The sequence below is a fragment of the Diaphorina citri genome, unplaced genomic scaffold (genome assembly GCF_000475195.1).
Source record: "Diaphorina citri unplaced genomic scaffold, Diaci psyllid genome assembly version 1.1 scaffold230, whole genome shotgun sequence".
Classification (NCBI taxonomy): domain Eukaryota; kingdom Metazoa; phylum Arthropoda; class Insecta; order Hemiptera; family Psyllidae; genus Diaphorina; species Diaphorina citri.
In genome coordinates, this window is record NW_007377667.1 from 207407 (window position 1) to 230295 (window position 22889).

The 22889-nt window shown below is 36.7% G+C and overlaps 1 protein-coding gene across 1 annotated transcript in view; it reads left to right on the forward strand.

Moving 5' to 3' along the window:
- LOC113466223 (dentin sialophosphoprotein-like) overlaps positions 1-22889 on the forward strand; it is a 205872-nt gene extending 182983 nt beyond the window's left edge. The window contains exon 8 of the mRNA XM_026821428.1: positions 22336-22889. Coding sequence (XP_026677229.1) covers positions 22336-22371 — 36 coding nt within the window. The 3' untranslated portion in view covers positions 22372-22889. The remainder of the gene's footprint in view (positions 1-22335) is intronic.

Here is a 22889-nt window from a genome sequence, read left to right on the forward strand (position 1 = left end):
TTTTACCATAATAACAACAACATTGTTGAATACTGTAGGGAAATAGGCCAATGAACAACAAGGAGCACATTCCAGCGAAAAATCTACAACTACAGCTACTCGTTAATAAGTGACCAAATGCTGTCAACACTTTCAGCAATGTGATGTGATTCAATTAGATGCAATTGAGAAAGCCTGTGTGTAGAGTTCATTGTTCATTAACATAGCGAACCAATAACTCAGCAAATCACACGAGGGTCTTTGGCCCCTCCTGACAAGGATGAACGGAAATGTCCAATTTAGCTTTCCGCTACATCAACTTGATTTAGAATTAGACGAACCAAAGGGTCAAAGTCTTGATCTTGGGATTTGGAAGATCTGATTGGCTGCTAAGTAAGGAGTTGAATCAAAGTGGTGCGAGGTGCTAATTCAGCTTCAGCAAGGGCACTTATTAAATCAATGTCTCGTCTCGACATGATGTTGTAAATTGTTTGCACTTTATCCATTCTTATGGTTTCGAAGACTAGTATTGGGCTCTTTTATCTGGGTGAAAAGGGAGTAGTAATGCATTCCATGATGGTGCATGAACTCAACACGAAATTACGCAATAACAAGAAATCATATAATCGAGACTCCTCTAATCCCCTAGATCCCATTATAGGCAGACAGGAATCGAATACAAGATAATCTTAATCCTTCGAGTGCTTGGAACTTTTCAGCCTGAACCAAATACCAGTGGGTGTGTTATAAAACCGTCTTGATATCTCAATCCCAGCCTATCCTGCGTATAATTTATGCGTTTTTCGTCACCTATTATCTTGTTGCCTTGAAAGATGATCGGTTTTACGATCCTCGGACCAGAGAAAATGATTAAAATATTCACTTGATTCCATTCTTTGAATTGGATAGTAATTATATCGAGTAGGTCCTTAGTCCTCAGCACTATTGGTGGGAAGAAGCTTTCAAAGCCTTGTTAGGAATAATCCTATGATTAGATCTTCCATGTCTGGATTGTCTGGCTTGGAAGTGGTTCATGTAGGGTGTGTTGAAAGACTGGCAGATGATTTTCAACTACCTTTCTTGCGATTTTCCCTTATTGGAAAATCTCTGTCAATAGCAGAGTAGACGATCAAAGAGTCATCCAATTATAATTCCTAATTAGTAATTAGTTTTGAATATGTTTCACATCAATACATTTGTGAAACACAATACCTACTTTTCTTTTCTTACCGCTTCTTGCTTTTTCCACGTTCTCGTCTTGGTTTCTTTCATACCCGTTTCTCATTCGTTTCCTAATTACCTCTATGCAAATGAAGCATCATGTTTCATTTGTTGGCCCTGTAGTTTGTTATTATGATGCATTCTTGAACTTAACCATGTGCATTGGGCACCTTGCTCCATTATTGTAATTATTATGCAGCCACGTGGCTCATTTATAAACTCATATTGTGCTCTATGTTGATAGCATTTTGAGTAGAATTCAGAGTTCTTGTTCATAGATAACGAGAGCCACTTTAGCCACGTGTTAATTTTGTTGCATCTGATGAATTTTTATAACGCATCAGACATACCGATTGTGTCGGCTTTTTTAACTAATATATTGATTGGTGGAAGTTATCAGCAACATTCTTGTTCTTATCAGTATCGCGGCGCGCTAAGTCGAGTGCTATAAGCTCCAAGATAGCTGGGATGTTCTTTGTGTTATGCTTAGTTGTGTTGTCCCATTTCTAGCGTTCATTTGTAAATTACGATTGAGGATTTACTTACGTACCTACCTAAATCTTCGATGACAGGTTTAAGATCTATGTCCAAGATTTCCTCAGTTGTTTCCTTTATGCCTCTCTCTTTTGTCATTTTACTATCAATATCCCGGATAACTACAAGAGTATGAACTCTTCTTCTCCGGCTTTAATCTTTTAGCAAATGCCATTGTAAATATCTGAAGAAGGCCCGTTGGTCAGGTTCAACTCTCAGTAGCTTCGAAACTTAAGTTTTAATGATAGTCTCATGCTCTCATGGCAATCCACTGTAATGTGTGATAATCCTTTTCTGTAGAGTGTTACCTACTACATTTGAAATGTGTTGTAATCTGGTAATGATTTCAATTCCCTCGTCAATCACCTCATGAAAATGAGAACATACACATCATCAATTATTATCGTACCTAGTAGTTGAGTACACGCCCATTCCACGTGTGGCCAAAGTTCTCTTGTGTCCTCACGACTTTGAGAGTGTGTGTGTTTTTAGAAAATTTATGCAAGAAATAATATTTATTTCACTCTTAATGTAAAATAATTAGCGTACGATACCTTTTTTCTCTCTCTTCATTGGAGTATCATTGCATGGAGATGGAAAGTTTCGTGATTTTGGATAGAACTAATTTTTTTCCATGCCTATTTTCGTATTTGGTTCCAACGGAGAATACAGGGCGAAGAAAAAATCCAAACTGATCAAGTGGGGAAAGATTTGGTATCAAATGACCTACGGCACCAATAAATCATTTGATGCACTCATCTCAACGCATATTAGAGGACCTTGTGGTCTTGATCAGTATTATTATAGGGGATTCAGACACTCAGCTTCAAGTGGCGTAATTAATATTGATCTGTGTGGTCGATAGATCTGATGGAAAGGTTCAATAGAATCAATGCTTACTCATTCTTCAAATTTCTGAACTAATCTGTAGTCTTCTAGTCTTTGGAACCAAGCAAATGAGTAATGACAAGCCTTGTCACACGCTCTTCTCCCTAAACCCTTATAATCTCCGACGAATCTAATTCAAACAGTAAACGGAAGTGCATTCTTTTAACATTCAAGATTTCTAGAAGGGGGACACAAAGCGTTCCCCGCACATGAGAAACATTACCAAATTGTTGCTCATTGAGCAACACGGACTTGAAGGGTTGAGACATCTTACTAACCCACATTTCTTACACATGTCTTCTTGCTCTAGTAAAGGAAGTTCATTGAGGAGTGTTTCTCATTGCCTCATTCAATATGTATTGTGCTTGTGAGCCGTGATTTACTGCTAGATACGATGGAAAATTTCTTCAGGAGCATTGAAAGAGAAATCAATAGCAAGAACATGAAAAAAGAAAGAGCTAAAAGTGCTGTACTTTCTATGAACTCACTCGTGTGAGAAAAGTAAACAAGTCCACTGCTCGTAATTTCCAGCAAGACTGCCAAGAGGGTGATGAAGGGTACCTACTTAATGAAGTCGATGATACAAAAGCTATCATGGGGAGCTTCAAGAGGAGTAAAAGTTATGAAAACAAAATTACTTCTCGTGCTATGTATCCTCAATGAAGATGCTATGTAGTTTCTATGAACTCACTCGTGTGAGAAAAGTAAACAAGTCCACTGCTCGTAATTTCCAGCAAGACTGCCAAGAGGGTGATGAAGGGTACTTAATGAAGTCGATGATACAAAAGCTATCATGGGGAGCTTCAAGAGGAGTAAAAGTAATGAAAACAAAATTACTTCTCGTGCTATGTATCCTTAATGAAGATGCTATGTAAGAATTCTCACAGAAGATATCGATGGGACCTACAAGCATCAGCTGAAGACGAATAAATCAAATTGATCAAGTGGGGAAAGATTTGGTATCAAATGACCTACGGCACCAATAAATCATTTGATGCACTCATCTCAACGCATATAGATCAAGTGGGGAAAGATTTGGTATCAAATGACCTACGGCACCAATAAATCATTTGATGCACTCATCTCAACGCATATTAGAGGACCTAGTGATCTTGATCAGTATTATTATAGGGGATTCAGACACTCAGCTTCAAGTGGCGTAATTAATATGCATTGATCTGTGTGGTCGATAGATCTGATGGAAAGGTTCAATAGAATCAATGCTTACTCATTCTTCAAATTCACTCAGCTTCAAGTGGCGTAATTAATATGCATTGATCTGTGTGGTCGATAGATCTGATGGAAAGGTTCAATAGAATCAATGCTTACTGTATACTCATTCTTCAAATTTCTGGACTAGTCTGTAGTCTTCTAGTCTTGATTTTGATTCAGAAAATGGAGAATTGACACTTTTGATATTGCCGTATAGGCCTTCATCATTCCATGCATTTGTTGCTTGGCACACTCGTCTTAAAGGCTGATTATGCCAATATCATCTGTCGTGTTTCAACTTTATTGGTTTTGTAATGTTTTTCTAACGACTAGGTACATACCTACATACAAAAGATGAGTGTTTCACAGCCGTTTTTATTTAGTGCTTTTGTAGCAATGAAACAACTGCTACAATCGTGCCGTAGCATGCCCAATTGCCTGGGTCAATAGAACCCATAAATGGGATGTATTGTGTCTATCGTCTAAGCTTGAAAACTAGAAGAAGAAGAAGAAGAAGAAGAAGAAAAAATAGGTAGGTATATCTTTCGAATTTTTTCTTTCCATTTTTCAAGCTTAGCCTAACCTAAAGCTTAGTTATTTGACTAGTGTTATTCTATCACCATTTACAGTTTCAAGGTTTGGTATCTCATTTGGTATGATTGAAAAAGTAATAAAACTCATCTTACATTACTTTACTGTGACTGCCATTGATATTCACATGAGCAAGCATTTGGTTCATGATATCCAATTTGTAGAGCTCCTGCCTTCGCTTTTATCTAATGAAGAACATGTTTCGAGATGAGGACTGCATCAGGAAATAAAACTCATCTTACATTACTTTACTGTGACTGCCATTGATATTCACATGAGCAAGCATTTGGTTCATGATATCCAATTTGTAGAGTTCCCGCCTTCGCTTTTATCTAATGAAGAACATGTTTCGAGATGAGGACTGCATCAGGGTTTGGAGATTAGGGACAACTAATTTTAGTGGATGTGATGGCTGCACCAACGTATTTTATTCCAGCCTTGGCATCAGGTTGCACGAGTTTAAAAATTGCAATTTTTTCTGGAATAAATCAAATAATTTATTAGGTCTGAATTTTCTTCTACGATAAGGACGGTCAAGCATGTTTTCTTCTCATTAATCAAAGAGCTAACAGTAAGTTATCAGGAAAGATGCCATGGCGACTCATTAGAGGGATTGTGGGTGACATAATAAAGTAAATAAAGAAATCATGACACTCACGTCGTGGACCAAGTGACTCTCAGGTCCTAGGAGAGACTACATGCTGAGGTGGCGAACCTCTTGCCCTCCTGGCTGGAAGTAAAAGTGAAGAAAATCCTGCAAGACAATAAATCATGTAAAACTCACGACTTTGAGAGTGTGTGTGTTTTTAGAAAATTTATGCAAAAAATAATATTTATTTCACTTTTAATGTAAAATAATTAGCGTACATACCTTTTTTCTCTCTCTTCATTGCAGTATCATTGCATGGAACTCTCAGTAGCTTCGAAACTTAAGTTTTAATGATAGTCTCATGCTCTCATGGCAATCCACTGTAATGTGTGATAATCCTTTTCTGTTGAGTGTTACTACATTTGAAATGTGTTGTAATCTGGTAATGATTTCAATTCCCTCGTCAATCAATTGTGCAGTTGAATGTCAGTCGAACGTTTTCGTGATTTTGGATAGAACTAATTTTTTTCCATGCCTATTTTCGTATTTTGTTCCAACGGAGAATACAGGGCGAAGAAAAAATCCATACTCGGTCATTTTGTCTCTGATGATTAGGTGAGGAGGAGGATTAGGTGAGTAAAGACTAAATAGGAAGTTATTTGAAACTCACGACTTTGAGAGTGTGTGTGTTTTTAGAAAATTTATGCAAGAAATAATATTTATTTCACTCTTAATGTAAAATAATTAGCGTACCTACATACCTTTTTTCTCTCTCTTCATTGGAGTATCATTGCATGAAGATGGAAAGTTTCGTGATTTTGGATAGAACTAATTTTTTTCCATGCCTATTTTCGTATTTTGTTCCAACGGAGAATACAGGGCGAAGAAAAAATCCAAACTCGGTCATTTCGTCTCTGATGATTAGGTGAGGAGGAGGATTAGGTGAGTAAAGACTAAATAGGAAGTTATTTGAAGAGGAAGAGAAGAAGTGTTTCATGTCTTAAAAACACACTGCCTGTTTCTGATATTGCAACAGGTTTTCCTAGGGATAAATGTTCAGCGTACACTAGTTTAAGATTCACAAATCTTTCACCAAACCCTGTCATCAGATTTGTCACGCTGACATTGATGTATGAAGGCGTGCATATATTATTCAGAAGCTCACCAGTAAATTTGTATCCCGTGTGAGTGTTTCATGTCTTAAAAACACACTGCCTGTTTCTGATATTGCAACAGGTTTTCCTAGGGATAAATGTTCAGCGTACACTAGTTTAATATTCACAAATCTTTCACCAAACCCTGTCATCAGATTTGTCACGCTGACATTGATGTATGAAGGCGTGCATATATTCAGAAGCTCATCAGTAGATTTGCATCCCGTGTGATAAATAATTAATAGCAATAAAGCTATTATAATGATAAATATCACTCGTTCCTTATATGATGGATGTGTTACCAATATGGTCACTTGAGTAGGATAGCTGCCTGCGAGGCTCAATCGTCAGGTTGCTTGCTTTCAAAGATCACACCACCAAAGTCATAAATATTGTACGTTGTCTAAAAAAGGTCTTTTCTGATGTGAAGAATTTGCCATGCTCGTGAGTTAAGAGATAACGTGGTGTGAACACATGGAACTTGCAATGGTACTCCGCCTGTTTCTAACTTCCAGTTTTCACTTTCATCAGGAACGTATGACTATGATCAATATACCTTACAGTTTTATTTGTAATCAAGAGATCACAATCGATGATTAATCACGTCCAACGACTGGTCTTGAAACAAAAATGTCTTCAGAACTAAATGACAATAATCTTGCTCAAGTTTCGAATTTCTTTGAAGTGTTACCTGGTTATCTAGCAGAAAATAAAAATCAAAGATATGAGAAAACACTATTCATAAGTAACTAATAGAAGGATCTTGAGTAAACCTTGATAATATCCAAAGTTCTTGCTTGGTTCATTACGCTTGAGTGCTTTGATTGGACAACAATATGACGCCAAAAGAACTGTAATATGTAATTGTATTTTAACATTATGTCAAACAGTATAAAAAAACAAATGAAAGCACTAACTCTGGTCCTTGAAAATATATGAAGAAACAAAAGTAAACAAGTTGTGATAAACTGCAACATAGATGGGAAAAATAATAAAGTGATTCTGATTCTTCGAATTGGTTTTATGAGCCTTATTAACTGTTTGAGTTTGTTCAGTGAACTTTGCATTCGGCTTTACAGCTCATAAACTGCAGTGGTAATCTTGTGAACTGCAATTATGTTACATTATTGTTTTCAAGTACTCCTTGTCCGGTTCTTATCTGTCTGTCTGGTCTAACAACTGAACCATCTTCTGAATCTTGTAATGAAAGTTGTGTTCAGTGAACTTTGCATTCGGCTTTACAGCTCATAAACTGCAGTGGTAATCTTGTGAACTGCAATTATGTTACATTATTGTTTTCACGTACTCCTTGTCCGGTTCTTATCTGTCTGTCTGTCTGGTCTAACAACTGAACCATCTTCTGAATCTTGTAATGAAAGTTGTACACTACTAGTTTGCTAAAGGTTACATTCCAGTAAACCTAGACACACTGACAGAAAAACTTTTCTTCTAATCTACAACGTTTGAGTGCGATCTATCGAACAATCCGACCCTCAATACTAATATTTGGATTATTTGGCTCATCCAATACGATTGTAGTGGTACAAGTTGCCCTCTTTGCATTCGGCTTTACAGCTCATAAACTGCAGTGGTAATCTTGTGAACTGCAATTATGTTACATTATTGTTTTCAAGTACTCCTTGCCCGGTTCTTATCTGTCTGTTTGGTCTAACAACTGAACCATCTTCTGAATCTTGTAATGAAAGTTGTACCTACTAGTTTGCTAAAGGTTACATTCCAGTAAACCTAGACACACTGACAGAAAAACTTTTCTTCTAATCTACTACGTTTGAGTGCGATCTATCGAACAATTCAACCCTCAATACTAATATTTGGATTATTTGGCTCATCTAATACGATTGTAGTGGTACAAGTTGCCCCTGTTCAATATTGGTATGTGTAATATGAAATGATACTCATTCAGGTAGCAATTTGAAATAAATCAACGCTCAACTGGCGCTTTTACTTGCGCAGATCAAAAATGTAAACTCCACTTTGTGTTTTTTTGCTGCAACATTTCATAAGAACTTGCAGAGAGGTAACTGAAGACTGTTTTGGACTCTTGGTATCTTATTGATGTATCTTTGGCCTGAAGCGTGCCAGATATCCGCACTGTGGTGTATATTGTACTTATACCTACGTGAACATTGAACATGTTACTAGCCTTACCATTGGATATCTGATATCGGAAGACTTATCTCCTGTACTACATCATGTAAAACTGCTGATTAATTAATGTTGTGTGCGTTTTGTATCGTGTACTGACTATTCTGGGGTTCTGCATGAAGCATGCATTGGTGACGATTGAATGTCTATTGCTAAGACTCAAGTTTCCAGTTCCTGTAAACATGGATGTGGGTACATTTGTGGAGGCTCTTGAGGACTTAGCACGAACGGAACATTTCTTTTACAGTGCTAGAGGCATCGACATACATGTTTTAGAATTCATTTCTCGAACTGAGAGGATGAACCACGTTAATAGAGGAGACAAAAAAGTTGCCCTTGTTCAATATTGGTATGTGTAATATGAAATGATACTCATTCAGGTAGCAATTTGAAATAAATCAACGCTCAACTGGTGCTTTTACTTGCGCAGATCAAAAATGTAAACACCTATTTGTGTTTCTTCTGCTGCAACATTTCATAAGAATTTGCAGAGAGGTAACTGAAGATTGTTTTGGACTCTTGGTATCTTATTGATATATCTTTGGCCTGAAGCGTGCCAGATATCCGCACTGTGGTGTATATTGTACTTATACCTACGTGAACATTGAACATGTTACTAGCCTTACCATTGGATATCTGATATCGGAAGACTTATCTCCTGTACTACATCATGTAAAACTGCTGATTAATTAATGTTGTGTGCGTTTTGTATCGTGTACTGACCATTCTGGGGTTCTGCATGAAGCATGCATCGGTGACGATTGAATGTCTATTGCTAAGACTCAAGTTTCCAGTTCCTGTAAAGATGGATGTGGGCACATTTGTGGAAGCTCTTGAGGACTTAGCACGAACGGAACATTTCTTTTACAGTGCTAGAGGCATCGACGTACATGTTTAAGAATTCATTTCTCGAACTGAGAGGATGAACCACGTTAATAGAGGAGACAAAGAGTTTCCAGTTCCTGTAAAGATGGATGTGGGCACATTTGTGGAAGCTCTTGAGGACTTAGCACGAACGGAACATTTCTTTTACAGTGCATCGACATACATGTTTAAGAATTCATTTCTCGAACTGAGAGGATGAACCACGTTGATAGAGGAGACAAAGGACTCGTTCGGCTACACCATCCAAATTTAATAAGTAATCCTCTAAATGCCCCAATAGATCTGAATTAAATCTGAACTACCGCTGCACTCCTTTTACTTGATTGGTTCCGATCTCACAAATGACTTTGTGTGATTCACAATTTATGCAAATGCTAAATACGTTCAATGCAGTAATTGATTCTAGTTATCAGTACCTACAGATAGCAAACAAGCACCGTCGTAATGTATGGCATAAGAAAGTGTTTCTACATGGCGCTGCCGGATTCCTAATTAGACACAATCAGATCGAGAGATAAGGATCCTATTGATACGATAAGAAGCTGACAAGTCGTTTTGTAATAATTGGTTCACCAATTAAAGCTATCTGTAGAGCATGAAAATCTAAATGAGGAAGTTGTTGGCCGTCCAGTGTCCACCCTGTCGTCAGAGCAGCAGATTCACTTTCTATTAGAGGTTGAAGACGATCTTGTTATGAAGCCCCATGTATGGGAAGAATCTCATCGCCTAGATCAGAGAGCGCTTGGTGAGGACAATAGAAATTTTGAAATTTAAATCCAAATAGTGAAATTTCCAGTCATAGGATTGATGATCGATTGAATGGATTGATTTGGAAACTTTTAGTTAAAACTCGTTCATCACTGTCAAATGGAATACGAGGTGTCATGTGTTCTGCAACATGGGGATTCACTGATTCAGTAATCCCCAAGGATTGTTACTATTCAAGGATGTGCTTTGATTGGGATTTGGAAACTTTTAGTTAAAACTCGTTCATCACTGTCAAATGGAATACGAGGTGTCATGTGTTCTGCAACATGGGGATTCACTGATTTAGTAATCCCCAAGGATTGTTACTATTTAAGGATGTGCTTTGATTGGAACCAGGGACAATTCCTTCGGATATACATATTGCTTTTGAGAACATTCCCCTGTATAATGCACTGAGTAGAAACTTAGAGAGCTCAGACTTCCTATGACGAGCAATTTCCATGGCAGAGTAAGTCACATTTCTATTCTTTTCTTCGCTAACCTAAACCTTTCAATCCAATACGATCACTACATATAAAATTACATTTGGGTAAATCCTTTATTTCTTTCTCAGCTCTAAGAGTGTGTTTCTAAACTAGGTATATTCTCAGCTTTATTGTACACCTTGCGGTAAATCCTTTCTCAGCTCAAAGAGTGTATTTCCGAGGTACGTCTCAGCTTTATTCTATGACGAGCAATTTCCATGGCAGAGTCACATTTCTATTCTTTTCTTCGCTAACCTAAACCTTTCAATCCAATACGATCACTACATAATACATATAAAATTACATTTGGTAAATCCTTTATTTCTTTCTCAGCTCTAAGAGTGTGTTTCTGAACTAGGTATATTCTTAGCTTTATGGTTTATGGTACACCTTGCGGTAAATCCTTTCTCAGCTCAAAGAGTGTATTTCCGAGGTATGTTCTCAGCATTCTGGTACACCGTGTACCTCCGGATCAATCACTAGTACTCTCATGTGTAGCCGCCGCATCATATTTGTGTTGTGATGAATGATGGAGTCATAAATTGAGAAGTCAAAGGACATACATAATACATGTGATATTGTGATGCGACTTGTTATCCCGGGTGTCTCTTCAATTAGGCGAACAGCCGTCTGTACAAAGTCACGTTCTATTCATAGACAAACCTGATTCTTGTCTTGCCATGGCCAAATTTGTCACATCTCGTATCTTCGCAAAGTTCTCAGCGGATAAATATTTATCGTTTATCCCAACAAGGGGATCTGCGAGAGAAGGTATTTACAGTGAGATAATAGGCTTCTCGTCTCTTTTCAGAACTCCCAGCTTGATGTGTATTTGCTTTTGATTCAGAAAATGGAGAATTGACACTTTTGATATTGCCGTATAGGCCTTCATCATTCCATGCATTTGTTGCTTGGCACACTCGTCTTAAAGGCTGATTATGCCAATATCATCTGTCGTATTTCAACTTTATTGGTTTTGTAATGTTTTTCTAACATATACCTAATTGGTTCACTTCTGGGCCCGTGCAGAATCCTTGTTATGCAGGACCTGGTTAATGGCATTCCTTTGTATCTATGTTTATAGTTCTGAGAAGTGCTTGAAAAGTCATAAACTGAAATCGAAATCACTCTTCGGTCTATGGATGGGAGTCGTAAACATTGGATGTTTAGTATGTATCTATTTTGATTCGGGGTGATTAAATAGTTGTAATATGAAGTGTTTCTTGTGAATATTAGACCTACTAAGTGGTATGTGTGGTAGTTAGCTGATGGTACAGTCTGTCCTGCTTCGTCAGCCCAAGAACTTTTTTGTTGGAGGAACCCCAACGATGGTAAGAACAATCAGATGATATTGAAGTTTATATTTGTCTTTTCATCATTATTGATTTCATTTCTGATTTATTTCCTTTTCCATGTGAATCTTGAGTGCCTATAACTCATTTTATGAATGTTTCCTTATGAACAGTTGTTTTAAATGCAAGGAAGTCAGACAGCAAATAAAATTTTGAATCAAGATTTTATTGAATCCCATAACTATATGCCAAGTTGAGAAGGAAATAGTTCGAATCGTCAAAATGTACTTAAAAAGCCCATCTCTTTTCTACACTGTGCATTATGTATTCACCAGGAATAATATTAATAGGAGCTAATTTTAATTGTATCTGATGTTTGAACATCTTCAGTTTAACACTATATTTTCTCATAAACACCATTCTGAATATTGCCTACGGAGGATAGAGAAATTAAATGCGTTTTATTTGGTGTGGCATCAGTAAATCACTTAAAACACTAGGCTCAGGCTCCCTACAGAGCGGCTTGCCAGGGCCAAAGCGTTCCCAACTATAACAGAACCCAAAACTTCTCATTAATTTCGGTTAATTAAAAAACACTTGATGGCCAACCAGCCTAAGAGGCAATCTATTCAGTTCTTCTTTATGCATTTGGTAAACTAATTTCTTTCTTAACACTCAATAACCGTGCATAAAACGAGCCCAGTGTGTCCTATGCAAGAAGCTGGAGGATAACAAACATTAACGACAAGCATGACTATGATCAATATACCTTACAGTTTTATTTGTAATCAAGAGATCACAATCGATGATTAATCACGTCCAACGACTGGTCTTGAAACAAAAATGTCTTCAGAACTATATGACAATAATCTTGCTCAAGTTTCGAATTTCTTTGAAGTGTGGCACAGCTATAGCATTTTACCTGGTTATCTAGCAAAAAATAAAAATCAAAGATATGAGAAAACACTATTCATAAGTAACTAATAGAAGGAACTTGAGTAAATCTTGATAATATCCAAAGTTCTTGCTTGGTTCATTACGCTTGAGTGCTTTGATCGGACAACAATATGACGCCAAAAGAACTGTAATATGTAATTGTATTTTAACATTATGTCAAACAGTATTACTAATCGGTCTTACGTCTTTTTCCGCACAAGCAGGGTTAACAGTGTTGTTGTTTGTGGGCAGTAACCGTCTTTCTGCTCGGATATGTACCTACCTCCTTGTCTTCTGTTTTTCTTTACGTCTTCCTTGTTGTTTGAACAGTACTAGTATTAATTTGAAGAGGTGCATTTTGGGAGACCGACCACCGGCACCGGAAAATTGACCACTGATCTTTTGATTAATTCAGTTTCCAGTGGTCACTGTCAGTTTTCAGAAAGGAAAATATACCTTAGGTTACTCTGTTATCACATTTGAAAAGCTGATGTCAGTTCTAAAGAGCCTGATCACATGTTTTCATCACAGGAGATCCAGGCTTCCGGTATTAGAGGGTTAAGGACACTCCACAAAATCATTAATGGTCAATTTAAAACAAACACCATCCGAAAGGCAGCGAAAATATAAAGGTTCCAATTATGAGAGAGTTATGAGGAACGGATGGGCTGTCTGATTTGTCGGGTAATAAATCGGGATCAGTGAGCCGATAAATTATACCCTGGCTAAAAAACTCACTGGAAAGGTACTTTGTAAAAATCTCCCTTCACTTCCTCCAGGCCCATGTATTTTGAGGATACTTATCGGTTCAGGAACAAAAGATATGACAAGCATCATGTTTGTATGTAATATATGGAGTGGTCCAGAAGCATCATGTTTGTAATTTTACGGGGTGGTCCAGAATAATGAATCCACCTCGTTGTGTACTCGTATGTTGAAAACCACAAACACAATGAAGGATATGGAGTCGAGAACAACCTCAATGTCAGGGACACAGAATGAATACATGTACAAAAAGTTTTCCAATTCTAATACATACTCTGAATTAGATTAATTGAAAACTAACATCAATAGTTGAGAAAAATATGGTTATTGTAGCTACAGTGTGTAAATACACTTTACCTCGCTACATCAGGTATCAAATGATACACCAGATGAAATTTCGTCTGTAGTAGTGAAAGAGTTCCCTGCTCCCTGGCTTCTAATAGAGCGAAAACTAATCCTAATCGTTTTGATTTCCTGGGCGGAGACACAACAGACGTAGCAAACTACAAGTTGTAAATTTATATGAATGGAAACGCAGACAATGTTCGAATCTCGTTTTAATATTTATTTTACAAACGCATGAATGAAACCCTGTGTGTAGACCTTGGTTGTAATTTTACTCGTATATTCATTCAGATTTCAATCGCAAATTGATTCAAACGAGTTTTTACTTTAGAAATTATGAAACAAGTCTGTCTAATAATGGTTAAAGGCTGTAAACTTCAAGTACAATGTTTTCTCCCAAGCTTATCGTAAGTAGAGGTAGCGTTGCGATTACATGTCCGAATCAAATAGAGTCGTACAACCACAGCCCTAATAGTCAAACCAATCTTTCGAATCAAAAACTATTGAGGATAGTGTCCAAATTTCGTCAGTGTTGAAAATTCCTGAAGAAACCTTTTGGTTTTATGCCTCTAACTTTCTGACAGTCCAAAACTTGTAAATCATGTTCACAGAAATTAATACAACTTCTTTTGTCTCTCTGTTACAGGTAAAAGTCCGGTGTACGAAGTTCCCAAGAAAAACATATTAGGGCGTTAGATAAGTTACGAGTATGACCAATTTCGGTAAGTATGTACCTAGATATTGTCCGAATCAAATCGAGTCGTACAACCACAGCCTTTCTGACAGTCCAAAACTTGTAAATCATGTTCACAGAAATTAATCCAACTTCTTTTGTCTCTCTGTTACAGGTAAATGTCCGGTGTACGAGTAGTTCCCAAGAAAAACATATTAGGGCGTTAGATAAGTTATGACCAATTTCGGTAAGTATGTACCTTGTACCTAGATATTATCACTTGTGTAGAAAAATATCTAATGTGAAATTTATGGGGATTAAATTCAATTGGAACCTATTTGATAAACTTTTATGGCCTTTTATTACAACAACAAGTGATATAAATTTTCCACTTTCAACCTGTGTTAGTAGAGTAGTCCATTTGTTATGGCTGTTATTCCCTCCAAGTTCTTCCCATTGCTTTGCGAAAAGGCTCACTTTTTATTCTATTTGAATCGACAATGTGTAGAAATTCTATTCATTAACACGTTTAGATTATTGTATAATATTTCCTCGATGTTATGGGGTCATTTTATTGCAAGAAGTGATGCTGGTAATAACTGGATGTATGACTCAATGGAAAAATGAGGAATTATTTAGTTGGACACTTTACAGATAGTGATGGTTACCCGTGATCATGCTCGTAATAATACTCTAATACTCTAACGCCTAACCAGTTACCAGACAAAATTTTGTCTTTAGATGACAGTAGACCTCTCTTATGGATCAATATTTAAGTTGAAGAGCCCAAGTTATATTATAATACCTACATGGGATTATAAAACCCTCAGTAAATAACTAAATGTAAATAGGGTAGACTTTCTTTGGGAAGCTTTGTTTGAACTTTTCTCATTCTAGGCAATGCCAGGAACAGGATTAAAGAGGATGTAAATAATAAAGTTATTATAAACATCCATGTTAAGCCCATATTATGTAAACCAACTGATTAAACGAACAGGTCTACAAGAAAGACAAGTGTTTTAATATTTTAATTACTTGCACCGGGTTCTATGTATTGAAACCTCTGTCGTGGTTAATTCGATCTCACATCGCTATAAACCTGACAGGACCGAAGATAAATGACTATTTTAGGTAATGTAGTCAGATTATACTTAGTACCTCCGTGGACTCTAGTCACTTAACAAGCTGTACTCTCCTCCTATGAACAAAGCCGGGACATAACTTCCAGTAATTTTAAAACAAACACTGAAGCATCGCGGTCTTCTGAGAAATTGAAACACTTCGAACTTACGAGTATTGGTTAATTCGATCTCACATCGCTATAAACCTGACAGGACCGAAGATAAATGACTATTTTAGGTAATGTAGTCAGATTATACTTAGTAGCTTCGTGGACTCTAGTCATTTAACAAGCTATACTTTCCTCCTATGAACAAAGCCGGGACATAACTTTAAAACAAACACTGACGGATCGCGGTCTTCTGAGAAATCGAAACACTTCGAACTTACGAGTACACTTCATCTTTGGATGCAGAACCATTTCAAAATTCAGTACTAACTGAATTTCTTAGGATATCGTATAGGAAAATTGGTATCGTCTAGAGTACTCTAGAGTGTATCTTAGGAAAAATGCTATTTTTGCATCTAGCGTCTGAATGTCCCTATAATTGACCATTTAACTTGCAAAAAACGTTTTGTAATCAACAAGCTTCTTATTTCTTACAAAAGCCGTTTCACGTAGGAGATTCCATAAGATGTAATGAAGAAGACACCAAATGAATAGGTAGTTAGTAAAGTTACATTCTTTTCTTCATCAAGTAGGTGCATATCAGTGATTACAAGGTAATAATTGATTCGAGACGCCCCCACGCTTTCTATTTCTGCTGTGCCATCATTAAAAACTTTCCATTAAAAGTTCCAACTTCATGATGACACATATCTGACCTGTGTGACACGAGGGTATGAACCTTGGGTACTTGACTGTCCTGTGTCCTCTATGCTAAGTGATCTTGCTGGACTATATGGGACTGACTATTAGGACTTGGATATTGCGAGTATACTTCATCTTTGGATGCAGAACCTTTTCAAAATTCAGTACTAACTGAATTTCTTAGGATATCGTATAGGAAAATTGGTATCGACTAGAGTGTGTCTTAGGAAAAATGCTATTTTTGCATCTAGCGTCTGAATGTCCCTATAATTGACCATTTAACTTGCAAAAAAACGTTTTGTAATCAACAAGCTTCTTACAAAAGCCGTTTCACGTAGGAGATTCCATAAGATGTAATGAAGAAGACACCAAATGAATAGGTAGTTAGTAAAGTTACATTCTTTTCTTCATCAAGTAGGTGCATATCAGTGATTACAAGGTAATAATTGATTCGAGACGCCCCCACGCTTTCTATTTCTGCTGTGCCATCATTAAAAACTTTCCATTAAAAGTTCCAACTTCATGATGACACATATCTGACCTGTGTGACACGAGGGTATGAACCTTGGGTACTTGACTGTCCTGTGTCCTCTATGCTAAGTGATCTTGCTGGACTATATGGGACTGACTATTAGGACTTGGATATTGGATCTTGTTGAATTCTTGAAATATATCATTAGTGTCAACGACTTTAACTATGTATAAGTTATTGACTATTGATATATTGGCACGGATAATACGGATATAGTTTAGAGTTGTTTTAATTCTTTTTAATCATTTTTGTATAATTTATTTAATTTCCAATCTAGTGTCTAGTGTGGATAGCTGCATAGATTTCTTCATGCATTACAATTTTTAATTAGGTTAAATTATTTTTTAGTCCTTCGAGCCCCTACAGGTTACCCTAGAAGGCTAGTATTATGTGTTTGTTGTATGTCAGTATGTCATACCTACTAAAGAGATTTTTTCCTACATTTTTGGCAATAAATCAAAATAAATCCCAGACTGACGTTTCAGAAGGCATAGAGAAGAGAAAACGCATAGCATGGTAGGGTTTAATGGCATGCCACTTGATACCAGCATCCAAACTATCAAGGTATTATGAGAATTAAGGTTCTCTAATCGGGCCAGTTCTAATTAAAACCTATAAAAATTATTTAATATCGATTATTGACTGAAAGCGAAAGCAGATTGCATTAATTAACACACAGACAAGTGAACACTTTCTAATATAAACAAAATTGGAAGGAGTGCCACACCCAGATTTGTCTAATTAAAACCTATAAAAATTATTTAATATCGATTATTGACTGAAAGCGAAAGCAGATTGCATTAATTAACACACAGACAAGTGAATACTTTCTAATATAAACAAAATTGGAAGGTGTGCCACACCCAGATTTAAGTTTGATAATAATTAGGCCTATTGAAGACAAGGCAATGGGACTTAGGCCTCTCTATAAATCAAAAAAAGTCCCAGATTTAAGTTTGATAATAATTAGGCCTATTGAAGACAAGGCAATGGGACTTAGGCCTCTCTATAAATCAAAAAAGTTCACTTTTATTACAGCGCTAACTACTTCATCATGAACTTAGAGCAAAATGGATTATACATGTAATCTTGCACTGCTCAGATAGGAAAAAAGTTTTTTATGAATATAAGCTCACAGTTCTGAGCAAGGTTGTTCTTAGTGTTCTTTAGTAGTAAAAAGGCAAGTCTACTGTTTTTATTAAAACGCCTAAAAATCCCACCTTTATTTGTTCCACAAGAGTGGACAAGCGTATTAACATGATTCCTTGTCTAGTTAAACTAGAGAATCATGGTAGAAGACGAACGGTTCTCTTTCTTAAAACCATCAGATAACCCTCTTATGAAGACTTAAAATTTCCATGTTATAATAACCGAGTGGACAAGCGTATTAACATGATTCCTTGTCTAGTTAAACTAGAGAATCATGGTAGAAGACGAACGGTACTCTTTCTTAAAACCATAAGATAACCCTCTTATGAAGACTTAAAATTTCCATGTTATAATAACCGTCTTGGAACCAACTCGGAGTGGACAAGCGTATTAACATGATTCCTTGTCTAGTTAAACTAGAGAATCATGGTAGAAGACGAACGGTACTCTTTCTTAAAACCATCAGATATAACCCTCTTATGAAGACTTAAAATTTCCATGTTATAATAACTGTCTTGGAACCAACTCAGAATTTCGGTGCATCTTTAAATCCTGCTGATCTTGAGAAGCAGTTTGTTTGGATACTTTGGCGACGTAAGGAGTTTTAAGTTTAAGGAATCTACAAAAGCCAATATATGCTACTTGCTGCCAGCATGATATTGCCACCAGATTTTTACCTCAGGCAAGATGAATGCAAGTTACAATTAATTGATCGCCTTCAGTGTAGTTCCCTACCTACCTGGGAGATGGTTATTGAATTTCTGCTGACCACTTTAAGAATTTTGCTTAATTAAGTTTTTTTTTTTAATCAAAATTGATTTCTTTTCCATCGTGTACCATAAACTCTTTCCGACTGCATCATAAATTTAATACGGGTGCAAGAGTTTATTTGTCTGTCATTCAATTTTCAGTTTAGAAAGTTCATGTTCAGACTTTTGTTTTTGACGTTTAGAAACCATCAGTCGATTAGTCGAAAGTTCGAATCAAGCCTGGTTCTCTAGTTTCTAACTTGAAAGGTACATTTTACGCCCAAACAGGTGGTTGAAAATTCAACAAATTATAGTGCATGTAATGTTGCATGGGAAAAATATCCAATCGGCAAATATGCTCTTAGAGAAGTGAAGTCATTCAATTTTCAGTTTAGAAAGTTCATGTTCAGACTTTTGTTTTTGACGTTTAGAAACCATCAGTCGATTAGTCGAAAGTTCGAAACAAGCTTGGTTCTCTAGTTTCTAACTTGAAAGGTACATTTTACGCCCAAACAGGTGGTTGAAAATTGAACAACTTATAGTGCATGTAATGTTGCATGGGAAAAATATCCAATCGGCAAATTTGCTCTTAGAGAAGTGAATTGTTTCTAACTTGAAAGGTACATTTTACGCCCAAACAGGTGGTTGAAAATTGAACAACTTAATATAGTGCATGTAATCTTGCATGGGAAAAATATCCAATCGGCAAATATGCTCTTAGAGAAGTGAATTTTTTTTGTCTGACAGAAGTGGTTCATCCACTATTCTTCTTAGACAAATGGCACATCCACTAATTCATTGAGTGTGAGGAGTAGATTATCCTTCAACCTTCAATAGTTCAGTTTCATTAGTAGGTATCAGGGTTTATTTGAAACAAAATATTTTACAATATTTACTTACCTATTCCTACGTGCACAAAAAGCCCATTCAGGGGCTTAGGTGTAGGGACAAACAGCCCTAAAGGATGTGTTAAGCTTTTCCGAATCTATCTATTCCTTGTTAGAGTACAAGGTCCAAAACTTTTACGAATCTACCTATTCCTTAGTAGAGTAAGTACAAGGTCCAAAGTAATATCAACAGCTTTTTAAAATCTCTTCATCAATAGGGAACAGCTGTTCAAACCACTGAATCATGACAGCCTCAAGATCTCGCGGAAACATGGTATTAATATCTGATAGTGGTGCTTACTTTCAACACCTTCATTTATTTATTTTGTATATGTCGGAACCTGACTATTATTACGTTTTATTTTCCATTAGATTTTGTAGATCTTGGAGGACTTTAGAACAGGTGTTCTGGAATAGTAAGTGCTGTGTGTACTTGTAAACTCGTCAAATGGTTAAAGGCTGTAAACTTCAAGTATATACAATGTTTTCTCCCAAGCTTATCGTAAGTAGAGGTAGCGTTGCGATTACATGTCCGAATCAAATCGAGTCGTACAACCACAGCCTTTCTGACAGTCCAAAACTTGTAAATCATGTTCACAGAAATTAATCCAACTTCTTTCGTCTCTCTGTTATAGGTAAATGTCCGGTGTACGAGTAGTTCCCAAGAAAAACATATTAGGGCGTTAGATACCTAAGTTATGACCAATTTCGGTAAGTATGTACATAGATATTATGCTATGTCCAGATTCAGCTGTGAGTAAATGTTAACTGTCAGTGAGCTTAGTTTGATGATTCGAGCAATTTTCCGCCTACTTAAACTCCTATCTGTGATCAGACGATGTCTGTTGAAACTCCTTAATTCGGACTGTGAATCGCCCATCAGGTCGGCTAATTTCATTTTGATAATGGATAGGCATCACGCGAGCGAGGAAATAACAATAGCATGCTAGGAAATACAGGGTGGTATAGAGTAGCGGTTCACGTGGTAGATTTCGGATTTGGAGTTTGGTGGTTCGAGAACAAGTCTAGTCAAACAAATTCGTCGTAGTGGAACTAGTGAGGAACGGCATTTTTGACAAACATTTGAATAGGACTAACAGGATTTTAACTCCTCTTTTTACAAGGGGAGACAGTCTCGTTAAAGTTTTGGATATTTTGAAGACTAATGTAAATGGGATACTAATCGGTCTTACGTCTTTTTCCGCACAAGCAGGGTTAACAGTGTTGTTGTTTGTGGGCAGTAACCGTCTTTCTGCTCGGATATGTGCCTATTTCCTTGTCTTCTGTTTTTCTTTACGTCTTCCTTGTCTCAAGACTAGTTGAACTTTTAGGGCGTATTGTAGAATGGCACCTAGCTAGTACCTACCATATGATTTCAGAAGGATCACAGATCGCAGTCAAAAATATTTCTACCTTCTGCAAATCAGGACTGCATTGCTCGGCCTTTTAAAAATAAGTTCAGTTCCGAAGTTGATGATATTTTTTAGGATTAGATCATTAGAATGATTAGAGAGATTGTTTTATTTTTCAGTTTTCAATATCTTCCAAATATGTGTCATTTGTGTCAAGCTTCTCAGAAGTCTTGAAATTATTTTCACATTCATTCAGACTCTATCATGTCCTGTTTTCTATGATCAGAATCTATCACCATTAGAATGATTAGAGAGATTGTTTTATTTTTCAGTTTTCAATATCTTCCAAATATGTGTCATTTGTGTCAAGCTTCTCAGAAGTCTGGAAATTATTTTCACATTCACTCAGAGACTCTATCATGTCCTGTTTTCTATGATCAGAATCTATCACTTCGACCTAGCATTCTCACTTGTGTAGAAAAATATCTAATGTGAAATTTATGGGGATTAAATTCAATTGGAACCTATTTGATAAACTTTTATGGCCTTTTATTACAACAACAAGTGATATAAATTTTCCACTTTCAACCTGTGTTAGTAGTAGTCCATTATTGTTATGGCTGTTATTCCCTCCAAGTTCTTCCCATTGCTTTGCGAAAAGGCTCACTTTTTATTCTTTTTGAATCGACAATGTGTAGAAATTCTATTCATTAACACGATTAGATTATTGTATAATATGATATTATGCTGCTATGTCCAGATTCAGTGAGTCATTGTTAACTGTCAGTGAGCTTAGTTTGATGATTCGAGCAATTTTCCGCCTACTTAAACTCCTATCTGTGATCAGACTATGTCTGTTTAAACTCCTTAATTCGGACTGTGAATCGCCCATCAGGTCGGCTAATTTCATTTTGATAATGGATAGGCATCACGCGAGCGAGGAAATAACAATAGCATGCTATGAAATACAGGGTGAGACAGAGGTAACGTGGTGGACTTTCAGATGTAGAGATTGGTAGTTCGATTTCCAAGTCTAGTCATAAAATCTATCGAGGATTATTATGAGGCATCACGCGAGCGAGGAAATAACAATAGCATGCTATGAAATACAGGGTGAGACAGAGGTAACGTGGTGGACTTTCAGATGTAGAGGTTGGTAGTTCGATTTCCAAGTCTAGTCATAAAATCTATCGAGGATTATTATGTGCTGAAGAGCGGCATTTGTGACAAATATTTAAATAGGGCTAACAAGATTTTAACTCCTCTTTTTACAGGGTGAGACAGTATCGTTAAGATCTTGGATGCTATGAAGACCAATGGGACACCCTGTAACCGGTAGCATTTATTATACGTTAATATTGTTGAATACATTAATGTACACACTGCAGACTGTCTGAAGTGTGTAGGAATGTTAACTGAGTAGAGTGAGGAGTCCAGTGAATAATATACTGGGGAGAAGGAAAAGGTACCACTGCGGCGCGGCGGTGATAGATTAGGAGCAGAAATCCTGGAATAAGTTTACGATGATTCAAAGCTTTCTAGTGAAACGAAGGCAAGCGGGCAGAAACCGTAATAATCGTAATATTGTGTGTGTTTTGTGATATTTTCAGGGATGTAAAATTGGGACTATGAACAGGGTTTATACGCTACCTGGAAAACCTGGAAAAGTCATGGAATCGGAAAATTGGCCAAAAAGTCATGGAAAATATTGAAAATTTAATTGTGAAAACCTGGAAATGTCATGTAATTTGCCACCCGGTCAAAAATTAAAAATTAATGTTAAAATTAAATATCAAGTTTTTCCGAAAAACGGCCTGCGGCGCATTCC